This window comes from Petaurus breviceps, unplaced genomic scaffold, assembly GCF_028583685.1.
Source record: "Petaurus breviceps papuanus isolate PSGF00001 unplaced genomic scaffold, PetGlider_PUasm1.0 77, whole genome shotgun sequence".
NCBI classification, from domain to species: domain Eukaryota; kingdom Metazoa; phylum Chordata; class Mammalia; order Diprotodontia; family Petauridae; genus Petaurus; species Petaurus breviceps.
The window spans coordinates 3740534-3762126 of NW_027186492.1; the positions used below are offsets into that span (position 1 = coordinate 3740534).

General features: G+C 37.7%; 1 protein-coding gene across 2 annotated transcripts in view; it reads right to left on the minus strand.

Annotated features, from left to right (window-relative positions):
- INO80 (INO80 complex ATPase subunit) overlaps positions 1 to 21593 on the minus strand; it is a 125679-nt gene that overhangs the window by 12573 nt on the left and 91513 nt on the right. For both annotated transcript variants that reach the window (XM_069105765.1, XM_069105766.1), the window contains exons 27-29: positions 18372 to 18499; positions 9774 to 9868; positions 4336 to 4408 (exon numbers count right to left, since the gene is read on the minus strand). In XM_069105765.1, coding sequence (XP_068961866.1) covers positions 4336 to 4408; positions 9774 to 9868; positions 18372 to 18499 — 296 coding nt within the window. The remainder of the gene's footprint in view (positions 1 to 4335; positions 4409 to 9773; positions 9869 to 18371; positions 18500 to 21593) is intronic.

Genomic DNA, 21593 nt, shown 5'->3' on the forward strand with positions numbered 1-21593 from the left:
ATAATATCTGTTCTTTAAGATCAAGATTGTGAACATTTGTGATGTTGCTCTACAGTCCTAAAGCACTATCCTCTGTCTTTTTTCCCAAGTACCTGCACAACTGAGAAGATTTCCAATTAACCCGTCTGAGTGCTCAGCATCCATTGTGTATATACAGCTCTTCTGGTTCTGCTTATTTTATATTAATTCATATAATCCTTCTCATGTTTTTGAGTTCAGATTTTAAAATAATACATAAAAAGGTAAGAGGAACACAAAGACAGTGTCAGGAAAAGAAAAGGGCAGGAATGAGGTAAGTAAGGCTTGTGAAAAATGTAAAAAACCAGTAACAAAAAAGTAATTTTTAGAGCAAGAACAACATGGAATAGACAGGCACTCTACATAGGGCAAATATAATAAAAGACATTAGATAGTAATTATCTGAACCAATACTGATACAGTCTTTAAGTTAACATAGGGATATTGGTATCCCACAAATCCTGTAATGGGTGAATGTCATTATTTTTACTATTTAGCCTCCAAACTAGACCAATGAGATCATGATGTGAATGCCAGAAAGTTTCTATCCATGTATACTTTATGGGCACTTATAAGGCATTTGATAAAGTTTTTCATAGTATCCTTGTGGTCAAGATGGACAAATGTAGAACAGAGGAAAGTAGAGGTTTTGTGTCATTCTACAGTTGACTGAAGGTATGACACAACTCTCAACTCTTTCCTGTTTAACATTTTGTCACTGACTAGTATGAAGACATGAAGAGCAAACTTATTAAAAATGCAGATCAGATAGAAGAGGGACAAACAGGTAAGATATTAGATCAGTGAGATTTTTCTTGTTGGGATTTTCAAGTAGAATCTGCGCTGATAAATGCTGTAGGAGAGATTACTGAATGAAGTTGGGGAAGGAGGCAGCTAAGTTTCCTTTTCAACTGTACAATTTTAATGATTCTATAGGCAAAATCATTCCTTATCACAGTGGAGCTAAAAGGGAATCTGGAAATCATCTAATCAGAAAGATAAGGAAAAAATGAGCCAGATGCATGTTAACATTGCAGTAAGCAAACTTCCTTATTAAAGGAAAGAACAGGGGCAGCTAGGTAGCGCAGTTAATAGAGTACCAGCCCTGGAGTCAGGAGGACCTGAGTTCGGATCTGGCCTCAGACACTTCACACACTTACTAGCCGTGTGACTTTGGGCAAGTCACTTAACCCCAACTGCCCTCCAAAAAGAAAAAAAAAAAGGAAAGAACATGCATCATGTGAAAACCTTCTGTCACTGGTTTGGATTTGCAAGAGGATGTACATATCTGACAGAAGACTAATGAAACCTCACATTTATGCAGGGCTTTATAATTTACAAGAACAGGACTGATATACATTAACGTGGGTGATTTAGCACAAGAGGACAGTAGTTATATGATGGCCTTAATGAAGAACATGAATGTTCCATTCTGGATGAAGACAAATTAGCTGATTAGAAAATAAAATGAAAAAAGTTGGAGTTATTGATTATCATGGCTGTGACTTTGTCCTTGAATGATGGGTTTTTTGCTTCAAACAAATTAAGTCTGTATTATATATGAGACTTGAAAAGCTGGGATACAGTGTAAAGAAACTACAAGACAATATTCAGTGTGAAATTTTCCAAATTCTCTATGAAGAAGCCATGGTCTCCTACAAGCATAAATAGTACACCAGCTGCCCAGCAACATATCAGAACTAGAGACTAATTTAGATTAGATAATGAAATGGATTGAACAGTAGATAAAAGATAATAATTGAACCTTGAGGCGAAGCATGAACTTTCAAGGCTTTTTATATGATGGTTAAAGATTTTTTTGATGATTTCTCCCTCTCCATGCAACAGAAATTAAGACAACATATACCAAATTTTACTATTCAGGACTGTGTTGTAGAAGTAGCAGGCAAACAATATATGAGACTTGAGTCATGACTAAATTAATTTGTTTCCTCCATGAGAAAACCGAAAATCTCCAAATACAATGAATAAGATATTAAGGACTTTTAAAAGTTTAGGAATATTGAGCACTCTCATTTATTTTGGTCAGCTGCTCAAGAATAAGCAAATTTGAGAAAATAGGTAAAAATCTTTAACACTTGACATGAAAAAGAAAATGAAGGCTAGGAAGAACAGTTGACTTATAAGTCCAAGGATAAAGCTATAAACATTACATTGTGTTCTATTGGTGATGACTTGATGTTTTGTTTTTATCCTGGAAGTTGGTTATAAATTAAGATAGTCACAAAGTAAATGGTGGGATCTTTGAGGAAATAGCATTTTTTTTTTTTTAGTACAAGAGTTCACTGAGCTCCTTTGCCTATAAAACCACTGTTGATCCTGGCACTGATACTTGTTTCTGTAGAAGAGTAAGACAATTACATTTTCCATATATAGAGGAAAATAGAAAAGTCTTTTGTACACCCATGAAAACTGTAAACATTAATTTATTGGTTGACTAATTTCAGTCTTGGTAAGTTCCAAAAAAATTAATGTGATAAAGTTTTGCTACTGTATAGGTGGTGGTAATTATTAGATAAAATTTAAAAATATGATGACTGTACATTTCACAAAGGTGTGTTTAACATCGATAACCAGCACTTCCCCTGCTCCCCCCCCTTGGAAAGTCTCTTTCTGCACCTTACTGATGTAATTCTTGTACCATGAAGCAGGGCTTAGCCTTGTTCCTTTACCAGTGCTACTTTGCAACCCTTGCTTTGCCTCTCTCACAAAGAGTCCTTTCAAAGGTCACCAGCTTTAAGTCTTGCTGCTTAAAACTTTAACTAGAAGGTAATCAGAATGAATGCTTTTGTGAAAGAAAGTCAGATTCATTGTTGGTGAGGACCTGCATATCCAAATTTCCATTAAGACATCTCCACTTTAACTTCTTAAGTTGGGCCTGCCCAGAGAGCACTAGATTTATAGTTAGGAGAAACCCGAGATCAGATCTTGTTTGGTATTTACCAACCATATAACCCTGGGGAAGTTACAAACTTTGAGCTTCAATATCCTCTTATAAAAAATGGTTACTGTCAGTTACACAGTTATTGTAAGGAGAGTGATTTACAAACTTAACAGGGACATAGAATTATGGTCAGACATTTCCCCAAAACTTACTCTCTCAGACATTTCCCCAAAACTACTTTTGTCTGTGGTGCCACAATTCACCCTCTTTTCTATGTTCACTTGCAAAGTCTCCTCAGTTCTACTTCTTTGACAATCTCTTGAATCCCCCCCTTCTTTATATTTACTTATCTTAGGTAAGTAAGGGCCATTGCAAAAAGCCTCCTGCTTCATCTTCCTCCTCAGGTCATTATCCTTCTCCAGTCTATCATCCACTTCATCTACCAATGACATTATTCTAAAGCACAGGTCTCATTATATTGCTCCCCTGCTCACAAAACACCAGAAGCTTGCTGCTGCCTTTAGGATCAAATCTCAATTCTTTTTGACATTTAAAACCCCTCACAACTTAGCTCCAACTTAACTTTCTGGCCTTACTGTAATTATGAACCTTCATATATTCTACAGTCCCCTTACTGATCTTCCATAAAATGTGCCTTTACCACTGACTGTTCTCATACCTGGAATGTATTCCTTATCCCTGGCTTCCTGATGCTTAGTTTCCTTCAAAGCTCAGCACAAACACCACATTCTACCTGCAGACTTTTCTCTTTCCTTAAGCTATTAATGCCTTGCCCTCCTCACCCCTTCAAATAATCTATTTTTTTAATATGTGTGTGTGTATGTATGTATGTGTGTGTATATATTCTCTCCCTCGAAAGAATGTAAGCTCCTTGAGAGTAGGGACTCTTTCATTTGTGTCTTTGGTTTTTTTTTTTGGAGGGGGGAAGGCAAGGCAATTGGAGTCAAGTGACTTGCCCAAGGTCACACAGCTAGTACGTGTTAAGTGTCTGAGGCCAGATTTGAACTCAGGTCCTTCTGACTCCAGGGCTGGCGCTCTATTCACTGTTCCACCTAGCCACTCCTGTTTTTGTATTCTTAACAACTGGCACAAAGTGCTTGGCATATAGCAGTACTTAATAAATTCTTGTGGAGTATTTAAAAGCGCCAGGCCAACCTCCTGGTAAACTGATGAAGAAATATGTTCATTTCTTTATCTGGAAAAATAAATAAATGAAAAACTCCAAAAGGACAGTTCAAACATCACAGTCAAACACCAATTTGTATTCTTTGAATGAAACACAGAAACAAGAATAAGAAAAAGCTTGGGACACACCGAGGGAAACTAATGCTGAAATTTTTAAAATGGGAGATGGTTCTCAAGAAAGGTGTTATTTTATTCTAGTTACTTACTGTGTCTGCAGCAGTGAGGTTGATGCCCAGGCCTCCAGCTCTTGTGCTTAACAGGAATACAAAGATATCATTCCTGCAGAAAAGAGGTGCATAAAACTAAAAATTAGTGTGGAAAGGAAAAGGTTCCTAGAGTAAACTGGGAGAAGCAGAATGAAATTGAAATGTGTCTTGGTAAATGTTAAGGGGAAATTTCCACATCTGTGAAAGAGGGCTAGATTAGATAATTTCTACTGACTTTTCAGTTACAAATTTTATGATCCAACGCATTTCTTCTTCTATTATATAATGGTTGGTAACTTTTTAGAAGCAGTATACCAAGATGCTAATTCCTGTTCTGACTGGGATGTGACTGTGGTCCTAAAATAGGGGGACAGAAGGAAAGCTCCTTTTACAATAAGATTCTCTCTTTTCTGCTGAAAAACATTTGCCTTGCACCATTCTAGAAATTTAAGATTCATTCACGTTAACATGATCTTAGAAGCAAGTACCATTTTTGGAAGGAATGATCTACATCATTCATACCATAATATAAATGACTTTTCTATACCTTTTTCACATTTTTGCCAGAGCAAGTGACTAGATTCAGGGGAGAAAAAAAAACCCAAAACAAACCAACACAACATCTTCCAAGAAACTGGATCCTAGTATTGAAAAAATAAAGATGTTTCAGTTGATATAATAATTAGTATCACCTGATCTAGGATTATAGGAAAATAGCTAGAAAGCATCATTTAGTCCATACCAATCATTTTGCAAGTGAGGAAACCAAGTTCCAGGAAAACAAAGTTATTTGTCCAGGGATATATAGACACCAAGTGTCAGAACTAGGACTTAAACTGGGATCCTGAAATTCCAAATCTAGTGTTCTTTCCACTACACCATGATGTATCTATCCTTAGACTTCTTTAGGTTTGAATTTCCCTGCATAAAATAAGGATGCTGGAGAAATAAGTAAACCAACTAAGTAAAAGAATGACACAATTCACAAAAATCCTAGTTAGTATAATAAAACCTTGAAAAAGGCAACCAGGTTAATTGGTATGGCAGGTCTGATCCAATCTGGCCACTACCTGCAGTGCATTAAAAACAATCTTACCATGGTGGCCAGGTAGCACAGAGAGTCGGGATGACCTGGGGATCGAATCCGGGCTCAGACACTTAGCACCCACCCAGAAACACCTGGCCATGTAACCTTGAGCAAGTTACTTAACCCCGATTGCTTAAAAAAAAAAACAAACAACAATCTTACCTGCAGATAAGTAGAATCATAGAAAAACAGAATTTGAAAAAATTATCAGGAACTTTCAAGAGATCACCTACTACAACCCTGTCATTTTTGCAGATGGATAAACTGAGGCCCAGAGCAGTAAAGAAATTCTGCCCAAAGTCAAATGAAGAGTTAGAAGCAGAGCCAGGACGAACCTCAGGGTCTTTTACCTATTTATTCTATCCTCTTTCTGCTGCATTACTGCCTCTGGAGGCATTACTGCCCTTTTTTGGAGGTCTTTCCCAGATTATGATTTGCAAAGTTCTGCCTTCCGTTTATGGAGGAAAAAGATTTTTTCATTTAAAAAAATGCTAATTTCAAAATGTTATTGTTCATAAAATTATTTAAGGCAAAGGGAAGATAATAAAACCAAAAGACTAATACTAGTAGATTCTGACTTACAAAAGGTTGGTTATTTGAAACGTTTATTTCTAAATTGTTTGATTTTTGTGGGAAAATGGTTCTGAATGATAAGGCTCCCAGCTGGCTTACAGACGCTCTACCTGAATTACATATTACTAGTATGTTCTGTGCTATAATTTCTTTTTTTCTCCAAAGAGAAAATGGGTCCTTATTCTTTGACATTGTGGATTCTTGCACACAGCCTGAAAAGTAGAGAGTAAAGAAGACTATGGTGACTAGGGTAGTGGTTACAGGTGCAGGAGGTACAGATTGCACCTTTGTGGTAAAGGAAACAGGGTCTATAGGGGTTCCTCTGGAGGAACTAGGGACTCTAGGATCAGAGATTAGAGGTCAGTTAGGGAGGAATTGCTTGTCAGGGCTGGAGTGTGAAAGCAGAATTAGGGGTAATAATGGGAGAATGAGTAGGAAGATGAGTATTATAGGAGGAAGCTGACCTAGAGGAGTCAGAAAGGAGGTGAGAGGGGAAATTAGTAAAGGTTAAAGTAAAGGAGAAGATGAGGGAAATCATCAGTGGTACTAGTAAGATGGAGGGTCAATAGATGGATAGTCTAGAAGATAAAATTCCCTGTCCCAGCTGTTTGAATATATAGTGAATTTGTAATTTCTGAAACTGCCTGTATGGAGAAAATAGATTGATGACTTTAAGATAGAGGTTCTCAACTTTTTTTTGTGTAGTGGAACCCTTTGGGAATCTGAGGATGCTTATGGAAGTGTTTTTAAATACATAAAATGAAAAAAAATTTTAAACCAAACAAATTCATATACACCAGGTTAAGATCCCATATGCTAAGACAATGAACTCTGTATGTTTAAGGTACCTGTCTACCACAGGATCTAGAAGAAACCTTAAAATTCATTAAGTCTAACCTAATCATTTCACAAAGGAATTCTGTGAGGCAAGCAGATGCCAAACAATGTAGTAACGTTTAGTTACACTCTGCTGAAGTATACAATACTCCCATCCTGAATAAAGGTAACAGGATATTCCATGGTGTCAGAGGGGGGAAAATCTGCTTTCAGCCCAGAGTGAAGGTGCTGAATCATGCATACATACATATATGTATATTCAAACAAGGATAATTCTTCGAACTGGTGCTCTCCAGGACTTTGAAGAACTCCTCTCCTTCCATTTCCTCTTGTCATCAACAAGCACTGTATATTCTTGTGAAACATTTAACTAGGGGCATAGAAACCTACACTGCACCAGGGTGAACAGAATCCCACAGGACAATGCGGTTACTTGGGTGCCCTCTAGGGGCACAACAAGGAATATGGAGAAACTCTGGAACAATATCAGACTTCTTGTCTTCCAGGTCACAAAAACTGAAGACATGGCAGTGATGACCTTGATGAGGACTCTTGCTACTTGTCAAAAGTGCTCAAGGCATGATTAATATTACAAAAACTATACAATGAATACTTAGAAATATGATAGAATAATAAATAAGATAGAAATATGAAAACAAAATGTGTCATGTTCCTTCAATGGTGCACAGGTCTTGCAAAATGTCCTGAGATGCATTTTATAAATGTCAGGGGGTGAGAGAAAGGGGAAAGAAGTCTCAGGCAGGATCATATAGAAAGGGGAATGGTTTTTACTCTGAAATGTGGGTCACATGTTTCTGATGATGCTCAGTCAGGACATCCTGGCCAAACAGTCTTTAGAGTCTCAGTCATACTTTTTCCTGGAAGGACAACCTTCCCATCCCCCCTTTAAATAAATTTCATATGCAAGGAATGTAAAATGCTTTTTGTAATAATTATTGTTTACTTTAGCTGACCTTTATGCCCCAAGAACTTTCCAGTTGAAATGACAATTTTTCTTTAGATATCTCTTAATTATTTTATAAGTAAACTATTTGGCTAGAAAGGTTCTTTTTTTTCCCCCCAAAAAATGTTTGTATTGGGTTGGTATAGTCTTTTAAACTAAAGACCTTCTCCCCAGTGAGAGAGATTATGTTCAGTATCGAGTCTTCCACAGATATTTTTAGATAGGTTTAGATATGTTCAGATAGTTTAGACAAGAAACTACAAACTGCTTCCTAGTCGTAATTCTGATCTTGGTATCTAGATCATCACTAATATGTCAATATTGAGTAAGCAGGGGCTGATTCTTTTCTCAGAAAGATGAAAATGCAATCATCAAAGTCTCTATCATGTTATTTTGTTTACTATACACAGTATGATTATGTTGAGGTCAAATGATTAGTTATTAGGCCCACTGTTCCCTGAGAAATCTGAGACTTTCAGTTGCAAGCAAAGTTTTTCTTAGCAAGTCTTGACAAACAAACAAAACACAACACTCCCCCCCAATCAACTTTTGATCAGATGATATACAGAAAATGCTTAAGTTTTAAAAGAATGTGCTAAAAGCTGTCAATTTTTACTTCACTATTGATATTGGAGTGACTTGGAGGCTGTATGCTACTAATCTCAAAGTTATATCAGAGATTTTCCAGGCATATCACTGAAGAATATACAGTTAGGACCTCAAGGACCACTTTTCTGGGAATCTGATCAGTTAAAAAAATGGTCAAAGCTCTGCAAAAGGTCAATTCATTTGGAAATCAACATGTTACAGTCTAATGGGATTCATTAGACACATAACACTGGACACCAGGGAATGAGTCAAGTGTATGAATGGTATATAAATGCCTGCTGCCTAATGGGGTTGTCACAAACTTTTAACAGGACCCCTGAAAAAGCCTAGAGATCTGTCACACAAGAATCTAGAGAGACAGTAGGGTATTTCTTTATTTTGGGAATATCAGCTCAGGGGTATGACAGAGTTGGAAATGTTGAAATATAAAAGTTCTTGGGGTTGGCAGTAGGGAGAGCTGAACTTTTCAGCTCTATGAATTTTTTTTTCTCTCCTTCCCTCTCTTTCCTCTCCCCTCCCTCCTTCCCACTTTAAAAGTGAGTTTAAGAATCAGGAAAATAAAGACACTTAATTACACATACATAAGTGACTATGCTCTGATAATTTATAGAAAACTGTTACATCCTTTCTTTTTCATAATTTTTACAGCCAAATTTTATTCAAAGGACATCCAAAAGAAGAAGAGCAATTCACACTTATTCTTAATTTTCCCAATATCTGGATCTATTACTTGACCTCATTCTTTGTTTTCTGGAATGCAGTTAAAGGCAGAGGTCAATAGAGTTGCCACCTGAGGAACTTGGCTTTCATCCTAGTAAGAGCAGAAACCAGGCATTGCTTACTGAAGTAAGGACTCTCACTTAGGATAATTATGGCCCTGTAACCTATCAGTATTCAGTAAGCAGTATTTGAAATTTCACGGGTTCATTAACAGGTGGTAGGTAACTGAAACTAAGCACTTCCTATTGAATTAGCTTCAGACCATTGCAATGTGTCATGTTTTCCTGCTACTGCTGTGCTGTGGAGAAAGGAGGAAAGGCTTGGCACTCTTCATTCCAACTGAAATTCTCTGTTAATACCTAACGAATTATGCATTTGTTGAGTAAGGAGTTATTATTCAAGCACAAAAATTGTTGTATGTCTTTCTTTCTCCCTTGCTCACACAGACAGCTTCCTTATCAGAATTATTACAAATTGATTTGGTCACCATTAAGACAGTGGGAATGTTTTCAGGGATTGATGAAAAACCTTATTTGCTGAAGAATATAGATGTTTACACCACCTTTAAAGCTTTTCAGATACATTTTTCCAAGCATAAAGGAAAACTAACATAATTCTAAAAACTTTTAACATTCTCATTATGGTTACCTGTTCTGAAAATCAGCTACCATGTCCCGTCTCTCTGAGATCTTGGACGAACCATCCAGCCTCATGTACGTATGCTTCCTGTAAACCATGTATTCCTGCCAAAGGGAGTCAGATAACACAGTGAGGCTGAATCTAAATTACTCAACTCCTAGTCTTATAAAAATCAAGCAACTCTCTTCACCATTTTGAGGTTGGTCATAATCCCTAGAACTGGGAAAAACCAAACTGAGAGATGGAAGAGGAGAGAGAGGAGAGGGAAGAAAGCATTAAATACTATACCTAAGAATTTCTTTTAAGTTTTTATAAAAAGTAAATCCTAACCACAAACGATATTTATCATGAATCACTATCAATGACTTTTTGTAACCAAGGAAATATCTAACAATTTTTGCCCCACCTGCACAGTGACATAAACTGAAGCCAAGACAAGTGGCCCTTAGTTTGGGTGAGGGATGGGGGAGAAAGAATGAGATCCCAAGAAACTAGCTTGTGGCCACACTGCCGGAAAGGCTACTTGGAAGGAAGTGAGGGCAGGGCTGGCTGACGGAAAGAATTAACCCCAGCTCTGGCTGCTTCATATTGTACCTAACTACTGTTTCTAACTAAGTGCAAATCTCTGTCTCCCCCCATCCCCACCCCAAGCTGTTGAAGAACTACAAATACTGTCACTACCCAAGGGCAAAGTCCCAGTTGTCTCATCTTAGAAAAGGTTGTGCTACCTACATGAGTCTCAGTTGCAGGCACAAAATCCAACACATGTTTTCTTTCTGCCCCAATAAATCATGACTAAAGATACCAAACTCCCTGTCTTATGCTTTTTTTATTCAAAACATGTATGATGATGATGGGGAAGTCTAAGTATCCTTATGAAACAGAAGACTCAGGATAAATTTCCAAAGCTCTCTCATTTCTTCTGGAATGGTCATTCCTTTTATGAAGTACACATTTCCATTTCCTATTTTTCCATTCTTCACTCTGAGCTGGTCTTTGGACCATATATTGAAAATTTAAAGGCTTCCACAAAATTCCAGAATTGCCTACTCACAGGAAGTTTTCTAATCAAATAAGACAATTCCATTTCTACCTTAAGGGGATAGTTGTCTTCTTTTAAAAAGTAAACTTTAAACTAGCATTTAGTGGTCTAGTTTCTTAATGGAACTGAGGACAGTGGTGGTGGAATGGGATATTCTTAATAAGGAGGGATATGGGAGATAATATGAAATGATATCTTCATAGCCTTCAGAGGCTCACCACCTTGGTAGTTAATCCATTTTAAGTGGAATTAAGATTAAAGAGCTCTATTAACTTTTAGAAATGGAGCAGCAAAGCAATTGTGATACAATCATTCAAGCCATGGAGCCTTGGAGGCCTTCTTGTCTGATCCCATGCAGGACCTTGTGTCTTCCCCTAAGATCAGGTGTTAACTTGGGGTCTATGAACCTGTTTTAAAAAAAATATTCTGAGAATTGTATTTCAATGTAATGGCTTCCATTGGAATCCTATGTATTTTATTTTATACATTTAAAAACGTAATTCTGAGGAGTCCATAGACTTCACCAGCTTGCTAAAGAGGTCTATGACATAAAAAAGGTTAAGAACCTTTACACCTGTTATACTTTTTCCCCTCTTTAAAGTAGAGCTGACTAATCTCAAAAGAGTACCTATGAATGAACCTTCTGGGAAACCTTGCTGTGAATATCATTTAGCCAGCAAGGTCAGAACAACACCAGGGCTATTAACCCAGGGCAATAATGAAGCCAATCAGATTGCAGAAGAGTCTGTTACTGAGGCAACAGAAGTCAATCCCCTCACTTCACTCCATCAAGGCTTTGCTTTCCCACCCTAGGGATCTGTGGGATTTTAGAAGGTTTAGTAAAGTTTAGACTCCGTTTCAGTAAACAATTTCAAAAAACATTGAGGAGAAAAGGAGATTAAAAATCACAGAGGAACTAGCCAGTGCTTAATCACGTTCACACTCCACATAAAAAATTTAGGGATATGAGACACAGTATGTAAGACAAAGAAGAGACCTTAAGAGTTTATCCATTCTAATCTGCTCATTTTTATCCAAGAGAAAAAGTAAGGCTTGAAGTTAAGAGTCAAAGTCAAACAGTTAATTAGTTGAAGAGCTGTAATTAGAACCTAGATTTCCTGGCTGCAAAGTTTACTAGCTTTTTCATTACATTATACCACTGTCTTCATACCATACCATGGGACCCCATGGAAAAAGAATAAATTCCAAAAGTTTCAGATGTTTTTTAGTGTCATATCAGAACCAGATAATCTGTGTTCTAGGTGTTGCTCTTCTACCAGATAGTCATGTGACCTTTCTGCAAGTCACTCAACCTCTCTGGGTGTCTCAGTTAATTCACACGTATAAAACAAAGTTGTCAAGACTTAATGATCTTGAAGGTCCCTACTTTACACTGAAAATTTTAAAGAGATTCTAGCTATATCAAAGTCCTTTTTAGACTAGTATATTTTATTTCTTATTTTATAAGGGAACACTCTCTTTTAATTAAATTAATGATCACATTTTAATCCATTCTGAAAGAAAACTCCCTGGAAACAAAGTCTTTTTTTTTTCTTTTGCAGGGCAATTGGGGTTAAGTAACTTGCCCAAGGTTACATGGCTAGTTTTTTTGTGTTAAGTGTCTGAGGCTGGAACCGAACTCAGGTCCTCCCGGGCCGGTGCTTTACTTACTGCACCACCTAGCTGCCCCAACTCTTAGTCTTTCAATGGTTAATTTCAAGGATTGTGCCCAATGTCTATTAAAATCCCACAGATTTTGGGGCGGCCAGGTGGCTCAGCGAGTAAGAGCACCGGCTCCAGTGTTGGGACCGACCTGGAGATCGAATTCCGGGCTCAGACACTCAGCACCACACCCAGAAATAACTGGCCGTGTAACCTTGAGCAAGTTACTTAACCCCGACTGCTAAAAAAAAAAAAAAAATCCCACATATTTTAAAGATGGGAAAACATACAATTCAATACATTTTATGAAAAGATAAAGTAACAAGTACTTTTATCAAAAACCTTGCAAATCTATTTTTAATAAAACTTGAACCCATTCCTATACCAAAAATTTTTTTCCTAAGATCCACCTTAACAGTTCTTAAGTATCAAGAATCAACACTGTCCTTGTTCATATTGCAAGCATTCATTTCAAAACCAATGTCTAATCAGTGCCTGCTTTTGCAACCGGGTCCTGGTTAATTAGAGACTATCTATTTTGATAGAAGATCTTTACACAGAGATAACTTTTTAAGATGGACATTCTCCCACCTACCCCCTGATTTTGTGCAAATATTCCCCAGTCTTCCCTAGCATGAGCACTTCATAAAAATAAAGCATATCTCCAATTCAGGGGAATTTGCAGCATTTAGGAAAAGAAGCAAAAGAGAGTTAAAGTGACAAAACAAGAAAAGAAACCATACATAACTTATCCTTTCCTCCTAAATACACACTGGAGTTATTTATGACATGATTTAGCAAGCCTCAGTTGTAGTGGTAAACAACAGATCTCAGTAATGTCAAGTTGCTGATCTGTTCTACTCATTATCCTCTTTTCCCCTGAGGTGTTTAAGCTCTAAATAAGTCTAAATAAAATAATACCCTAAGTTATAACAATTAATTTTATTTCTGTAGGTTCTTAAGAATTTTTATTGTATTATAAGCATCTGAATATGATATACAAAAGAGGCAGCAAGGTGAAGTGAAGAGGGAATTGGTTTCAAAGCCCAGGAGACCAGGGTTCAATGCCTGCATCTGGCATATTACTGACTGTGTGTGACGCTGGGCAAAGCACTAACCCTAAGGCTCTAAGAGGTCTGTTTACAAAAAAACAGGTTCCTCACGATGTCCCTCAGGGTACATCAGTCAGTCAAGATAACAGCACCTAGGCAGCAGTTTGTCAAAGAGAGGGACACATATCAGTCATCCTTTCCTTATCCTGATCAGAGCCTTTGGAGCAAAGCAGGAATGTAATCTTGTAATGGGAAATGATGTTGATTTAATCAGGATAAGTGAAGTTGCTTGATAGGCTCTTGGCCACTCTATGATTCACCTTTCACCCTGAACACTCAGCTGATGGATTTCTTGATAAACCCCAATGAAAACCCCAGCTATGAGTGACCCAAATTTGCTTTGAAATCTAACATATACTTTGGGGGATAACTGAGCATTCCAATTCATTCAGATACAAAATGAACATGAATGACAAAATAGCTACCAATCAAGTCCATACAGGAGAGGCATTCACAGTTGGGATGAATCCTCTATTACCAAGATATAGCATTTTTGCAGGTGACTCTACAGGCAACAATCTCCTGTGTCTTAAATTTGGTTGTTAGCTGTAAATCTTTGGATTCAATTTTGAGTCATTTTATTTCAAGATGTGTCCATTACAACCTGGAGAATTATAAAACACCCTATAATGGTTGCTTATTCCTGGCACTGAGAAACAACCTGTTAAATAATAATAGGAAAAAATAAGGTCACCAGAGTAGGAACATTCCTAATTCTAATTATGATACTATAGGTGTGCAAAAAAATGTAAACTCAGCACTAACAATGGTAATTGTTACATTTGGTAACATTTGGTAATCAGTCAAGCTCTACCCATTAATTTTCTACGCTCTTGGGAAACACCAAGAATTAGAGGGCCTATAAATAGAAAGACCTTACTCTGCTACACCACTGCCCACATGTGTAGGCACTTACTACATGTCCAGAAGGTAGGACAAAAATCTGCGCTGTGTAGAGCTGCCTGAAATAATAACAACAAAAAAGTACAGATACTAAAAATAGTGTAGGACAGTTCCTTTAATAAAAAGATTTGTTCTGTGAAGTAAGGATTCCGTCAAAGGGCCTCACTTGTGGACCTAGAGGGCCACAGATGGACTCAAGGCCGCAGGTCCCCCACCTCTACAGGTTGTCTTCTAGCTCCTCTGAAACTAACAGTGTGGCTAAAGCTCAGCCAACATATATCAAGAAGAAAAGGAAGGGACTGATGGATGAATAAAACTATGTATGTTATGCTGAATAACTAACTGCTCTCTCTTTTGATACACTGAAGGTACAGAATCTCAAAAGTGAAAGTAAATTCTGAGAACTGAATTTAAGAACAAAGAAGGGCAGGGCACAGGTACAGATTTTGAAGTTTATCCGAAAATAAGTGAACTCCAGAGACAACATACCTGAAGTCTTGACACTGCACAATCCTTGACTTATAGCTGAAGGAGACGTGCACAATGTGAGGCCTCTACTGTAGATGCCACTCCATTTTCCAGATAAACGTGGGGATACAATATGATTGCATATTGTATCAAATACCACAAACTAACAAATCATTTTATAGAATGAGCTATTACTTTTCAGCAAATTATTATTTACTGAACACTAAGCATATACAAAGTACTAGATCCTGTTACACTCCATTTTCCTTGCTCCCTGGCCTACTGACCAACCAACATGGAAGAACTCTCTTATACTAATAAAGAAGAACACTACTGAAAAAGATGGCTAAATTGACTAAACCATAGTTTAAAATATCAACAAATATTTAGGGAATTGTGTACTGAAAAAGTATGGAGTTCTGTGGAAATAAGATCATAGTCTCATGAGGAAGAGTTCTTAGATTTTTCAGAAAAATGTACAAATGACTCCATCAATAAGCATTTATTAAACACTATGTGCCAGGTGCTATGCTGGGTACTGGGAATAAGAATATAAAGAATAAAAAAATTACTGTTCTCAAGGCCTTACACTATATGATAAGGAAGACAAATACATACATAACTATAAATAAAATGAAGAGAATAAATATAAACAAATACCAAGTAATTAAAAGATCTGCTGAAAAGGAGAGCTCTAGCACATGAGTGGCACATCGGGAAACATGTGGAAGGTGAGGTGTGTTGGGGGGTGAGGAGTGAGTACAATCCAGGCACAGGAGGGACAAGACAAGGACTGCAAGGCACAGAGACAAGAGATGGAAAGCTATGTGAGGAAGAGAGAGTTGGTCAAGTTTGCAGGATCGCAGAGCATTGGAATAATGTCCATACAGGCTGCAAAAATAGGCTGGGGCCAGATTGTGAAGCATATTAAAAAGGAATTTATAAAGTAAGGGAACAACATGGTTACATCTATGTTTAAGGAAAATTGCTTTTCCAGCAGTATATAGGATGGATTGGAGTGAGCATAGATGAGGCAAGGAGTCTGATTAAGGCCACTGCATCAATCTAGGCACAGCTACTAGCATGGTTGCTGTGTGAGCAGAAAGTATTTATGGTGATAGAAATGGCAAAATTTGGCTAATTATTAGACGTGGCATAAGGAAGACTGAAGAGTCAAGGATAATGCTGAGGTTACAAAGTTGGGAAATTTGAACAATAGTAATATTTTCCAGATATTGGACAGTTTGAAAACGGGGTTGGCCTGCAGGGAGAGATAAGGTCTGTTTTAGGTATGATGAGTTTAAGAACATTCCGTTTCAAACATTTAATAGACAAATGGTCATGTGGAACTAAAATTCATGGGAGAGATGGGCTGGATATATGGATATTAATACTCTCGACTATCAACAGTTGCAACATTTTCTAGCTTCAGCATTGGGAATGCATGTCAAAGACAGTTACACCATCAGTTGTGAAATTCAGGCCACTTATTTTATTTTCCAAAGATGCCAAAGAAAAGCACTGGTAATCATCCAGAAGATTCTCAAGTTCCCTTAGTTTTCTGTCTTTGTAGCTAGTTCAGAAACGAGAGAGATTACAGATAGCTGGGACCTGGGTCCAAGTTTGGAACTCAGTATCCTATCTGTTCAGAAGACTTCATTTTCCCCACATCCAAGGACTCCAAAGTAAAATATTTCTATGGCTATATGGAGCTTCTTCGGTAGACAGTAAACTATATATAATGGGGAACACGTTCTAGATTAACTACTTACATTCATTTCCATGTATAGGATTACTTCTACAACCAGAAGAGTATGAGCTGGGGTGGTATCCTATTTCCTACAATTAATACTTAAACCAATTTTTAAAATTTCATAACTTACTTTTTTGGATTCTGCCTGGTCTTGATTCCACTTTGGAAAGAGACTACGATCACTTCCCTAAATTCCCTGAAATGGATCACCTACCACTCTTAATAGCTGCAGATTACTGAAATATTACACTCCCAACCCTCTACATGACAGACCAAGTGGCAAGAATGCTTTGTTCAAAAGGAAGCTCACTATTGTAGAGCAACTTAGACTGTTCTGGACAATGAAGCCAGCTCTGTGTACAGAGTCAGGTGGCTTTTCTTTCTGCATAAGCCTTTAATAAAACCAGTACTTTAAAAATATTTTAGCTTAAATCAATTTTGGAGAACTATGGTATGAAATGTTCTTAAAAATATCCTTCTATCAGTTAAAAATATGCAACTCACAGCATAAGCAGAAGACTGGTCTTATTTAAGAGACACTGCTAGTTTATATAGTATCTAAAATCTGCTCACTAAATTGATTATAAGCATAATTTGTTATGTACCTTGGTAATTAAATTTGTTAGACAATTTAAGAGGAACTTGTTATTGAATTTATTAATCATAATTTTTAAAAAGATGATTGCCCTTTGTTTACACCAGTTATTTTCTCTTCATATTCCACTCCTCACAATGAATCTTTCTTTGGAAGAAAAACACTTAAGCAAAGCAAATCAACAGTGACTATTTTTTAATAGTCAACACCACATTTGCATCCTGAGTCCCTATTTCTCTACTGGAAGGGGAAGGGAGATTTCCTTTTCAGTTCTCCAGGACCAAGATTGTTCATTATAATTAATCAAATTTCAACTTTTGCTGCTTAATAATTTAAGTAAACTCAGTGTTAAATTCAGTAAAATCAAAGTGCAAAGAAGCCTTTCTTATTGTTACTCTTTGATTTTCATTCATTAAAGATCTAATCCTTTGATCCAGAAGTAAAAAAAAAAAAAAAGTGTAGATGAGAACATTCACATTTCTGATTCCTACTGCTCTAGCCTCTATGCCAGTGACTCTCCAACTCTGCCAGGCTATCTACATCTGAATGGTTTATCTTTATTTGTCTTCAATTTTAGTTTCCTCTGATGTCTGCTTTTTGTTCTTCATTGTCCCTAAGAATACATTTCTGCCAACAGAAGATAATGATGAGTTTTAATAGAGCAAGAGTTGTAAGAAGCAAATGTGTCATGTTGTTGGTGGACCACAGCTCTGCCCTCTCAATCCAGGCTGAGCAGGTCTCTCTAATTTTAAATTAAGGAGTCAGCCAAAACTTAAGTTTTCCCACAAAGAAGTTCAAAGGACTTCTCAGGAACAGTCTTGGGTGCTGATTCTATTTGGAAGTCAGACAAGGGATGGAGGATTAATGTGTTTTTCTGCATAAATGTAATAGATAAAATAAGGTTCTCTTGTAAACTCTTACATCAACTAAGAACTCTCTCCATTCTTTCTTTATACGCCTAAAGATTAGAGAAGAGTTTTGGGGGCTTCATAACATTGCCAAGATAGGCTACACACAAGTGATCTAAACAAGCAAAATGACAAATTGGCCTGTCCCCAATGTCCTCTCCTACCTCCAATAGGTCTATCATCCTGGTCATCTGGGAGTAGATAAGGACCCTGTGTCCTTGAGACTTGAGCCGAGTCAGGAGAACATCAAGGGCATACAGCTTTCCACTGTCAGTGATGAGGCTTTCTTTGCCTGGGAAGAAGAAAAAGGGGATGGGGGGGAGACACTCTTTAAGAGAAGCAGAGAAATCCATGCTGCAAAGCTAGTTGCAGCCAAGTTCACTATATAATCCCAAAGGAGTGCTGACTAGGAGAGGCTCTGAAGAAAAAACTGCCAAGCACTGTTGACCATACCACCAATACAGTTCCTAAAAGGGAAAGAAGACATGTAGTTCTTACCCTTCTGGATACGTGAGGTGCCCAATGCCCTGATATTTGAAAGCTCCCTTGACTTTCCTCAGGTTCACTCAGAGGATGCTAGTAAGGCTGGTTATTCTAAGCCAACAGTCATCTGTACAGCATGACTACCACGTTGTTTAATTTGCCTAAAAAATCTGTCTTCTTTTTGTCACAAATAATATTATCCTTCTGACTCCAGCCATCTACTTCTGTTAAACAAAGCCTTGTGGTTAATTAGTTTATATTCTGGCATCATGTAATTAAACATATGGAAATAAATACTACTGTCACTCATTCTCAGACACCCTAACATACCAAGAGGGAAATTTTCTTCCCTTAACCCAAAACAGCACTTTCTTACCTAAAGATTCCAAAACAGCACTTTCTTACTGTTAATATAATTACTCTAAGATGTAATTTGATGCACATATTGGGTCTGTCACCCTGATTCCCATGGGACCTCTAATGGTTACCAGCTGTAAGAGATTTATTTGGTTGGGTTAGAAGGACTATCTCTGAGACCACATGAAATGAAATTGATTCCACCCAGTAACATGGAGCTTCTTTCTCTCCTCGAAATTCTTTTGAAGAAGTATTTTCAAATGGAGAACTTTAAAGAATAACCAAGTCTCAATTTCTTGTCTCCTATTCTTCAGCATCACTCAACAGCCATCATACTTCAGGAAGGAGAATTTCCTGTTTGTAGACTGGGTCCATAAACATGCCATGAACAATGTGCTGCCACTGGGGGGGGGGAAGGGGGAGGAGGCGGGAAGAGACTAGAAGGGGAGTATAGAGAGGAAGGATAGATTATACAGATAATTACACCCTGAAAGAAAAAGGAATGTTCTGAAAAACACAGTAGACAATCTCAACATCTGGGCTTGAACCCATGGCTTTCACTCATGTTGGAAAATTCAGTACTTAAGTGAGGGTGATTACTAAGAACAAACCAATAATTCTCAGTATTAATTTTTTCATTTTCTTTTTTTGACCAAGGTTACACAGCAATTTTTTCATTTTCACCACTATCTGCCAAATGTATAACTGTATAAACAGATGTACTAACAGTACCATCACAAATCTTAGTCACTTGCAGTCTTGGATGTTGACTCCTCTGCACTATAAGCCTTTCTCCACCTTCAGAATGTTGCCAGGGGACATCTTTCCCTCCACCAGTCCCTCCTGCTTCCATTGCTGTAACCATCTTTCTTAAAGTTCTGTGCTTGGTCTTGTTTAGATTAGTAAAATGTTGCAGGGTAAAGCTCAATGCCAACCTTTTGCCTGGCAGCCCCAGAGGGAAGCCTGTATGTATACTCTCTATACCTGGCTCAGGCAACAGGACAAATTCCTAACAACTTTGAGCTTCTTCTTGTGGTTTCACTGCTCCATCCTTGACTGACCAGTGTATAACACAACTAGCTAAAGAGCTTCATAATGTTAGATTCTGAACACACACACACACACACACACACACACAGAGCACAGGAGTTTTCTTATGCTTGAGTTAGAAGTCTGGAGGGCACTCTTCACAGAGCTCTTCAACTAGTGTCTTCTTTCTTTTTTCTGACACATCCAAAGGAGATATTTTAAATCTGTATGTTGTTGGGTCTACACTTAATAAAAGACAAAAGTTATCACTAAGTCAAGATTCAAGAGCTTTCTCTAGCCATTCTCTCTCTCTCTCTCTCTCTCTCTCTCTCTCTCTCTCTCTCTCACACACACACACACACACACACACACACACACCCCTAATACCCACGATTACAAACACAGGCAAGCATATGCATGAAACTTTTAAAGATAAAACCAGAGTTAACTATGGGCAGTAGATAATTCCATATTAAAGTAATAATGACTTGCACTGTATAAGAGGAGGTGGGTTGAAATGGAATTTTACTCTCTCATCTGATATATACTTAAGATATTCCCACAAGTAATCTCTTAAGATGGACAAGACTCAAGCCTTAAAAAACATATAACTTACAAAATAAAACTGAATTCATAGGTCAGTATGCTACTCAGAAATCTGAAGCTACTACCTGCCCTCAAAAAACAAAAATGCTGACAATGCAACTGAACAAATCCCAATGGTGGTACTTATTTGTGGTCTCTAGGACCTGGTACCCATTACTTAAAATTTTCCAAGTGCTTGGCAAGTTTTCATGCTTCAAGAGCCCCATCTGGTGCTGAGGAGGCATGCAATCAACTTACAGAAGCATAGCGTCCAACAGAACAGGCTGATTCTGTAGATTAAACCAGGGCACAAACATCCTCAAAAATCTTTTATCCTATCTTAGCAAGCAACACTATGGTGTTTCCATTAAATGCAAGTTTTACTGTCCATTCTTTAAGGTCTTGCTGCTCAGTAAGAGAACAGAATGAGGGTCAGCCTAAGGCATTAAAATGATCATATTTTAAAAAGCACCCCATCTTCTTTTGAGGGAATGGTAGATTATGCTGCTGGTAGAAAATGGAGACTCACTCAGGTTGTAAGCCTAAGGAGAGTCTGGCTAGCCTCCCAGTCAATCTAATGAAATTCTGACCCTTCCCAAGGAAATAGAAAATGCAAAAGTAAAGAGGAAAGAAAGATAAAGCTCAGGTCCCAGCGACCCCCCTGGTAGTCTGCAAAGCACAATAGGATCAGTGAGGAGCTGGTTGGCTCTCACAGTAAACAGCCAGTGAAGCCGGTACTTTTTATCGATGCTAAAAGAACTCAGACGCTTCCTGCCATTTAAACAAGGCTCATTTTTCTTTCAAAGAACAGGAAAAGCCACAAGAGATTCCCACAGCGCCAGCAATGGAACTGTTACCCCTATACTGGGAACGTGGGAGTCAAAGAGGGAGTACAGGGAAAAGGGAAGGGAGAAACTGCTTTCTTTCAGCAC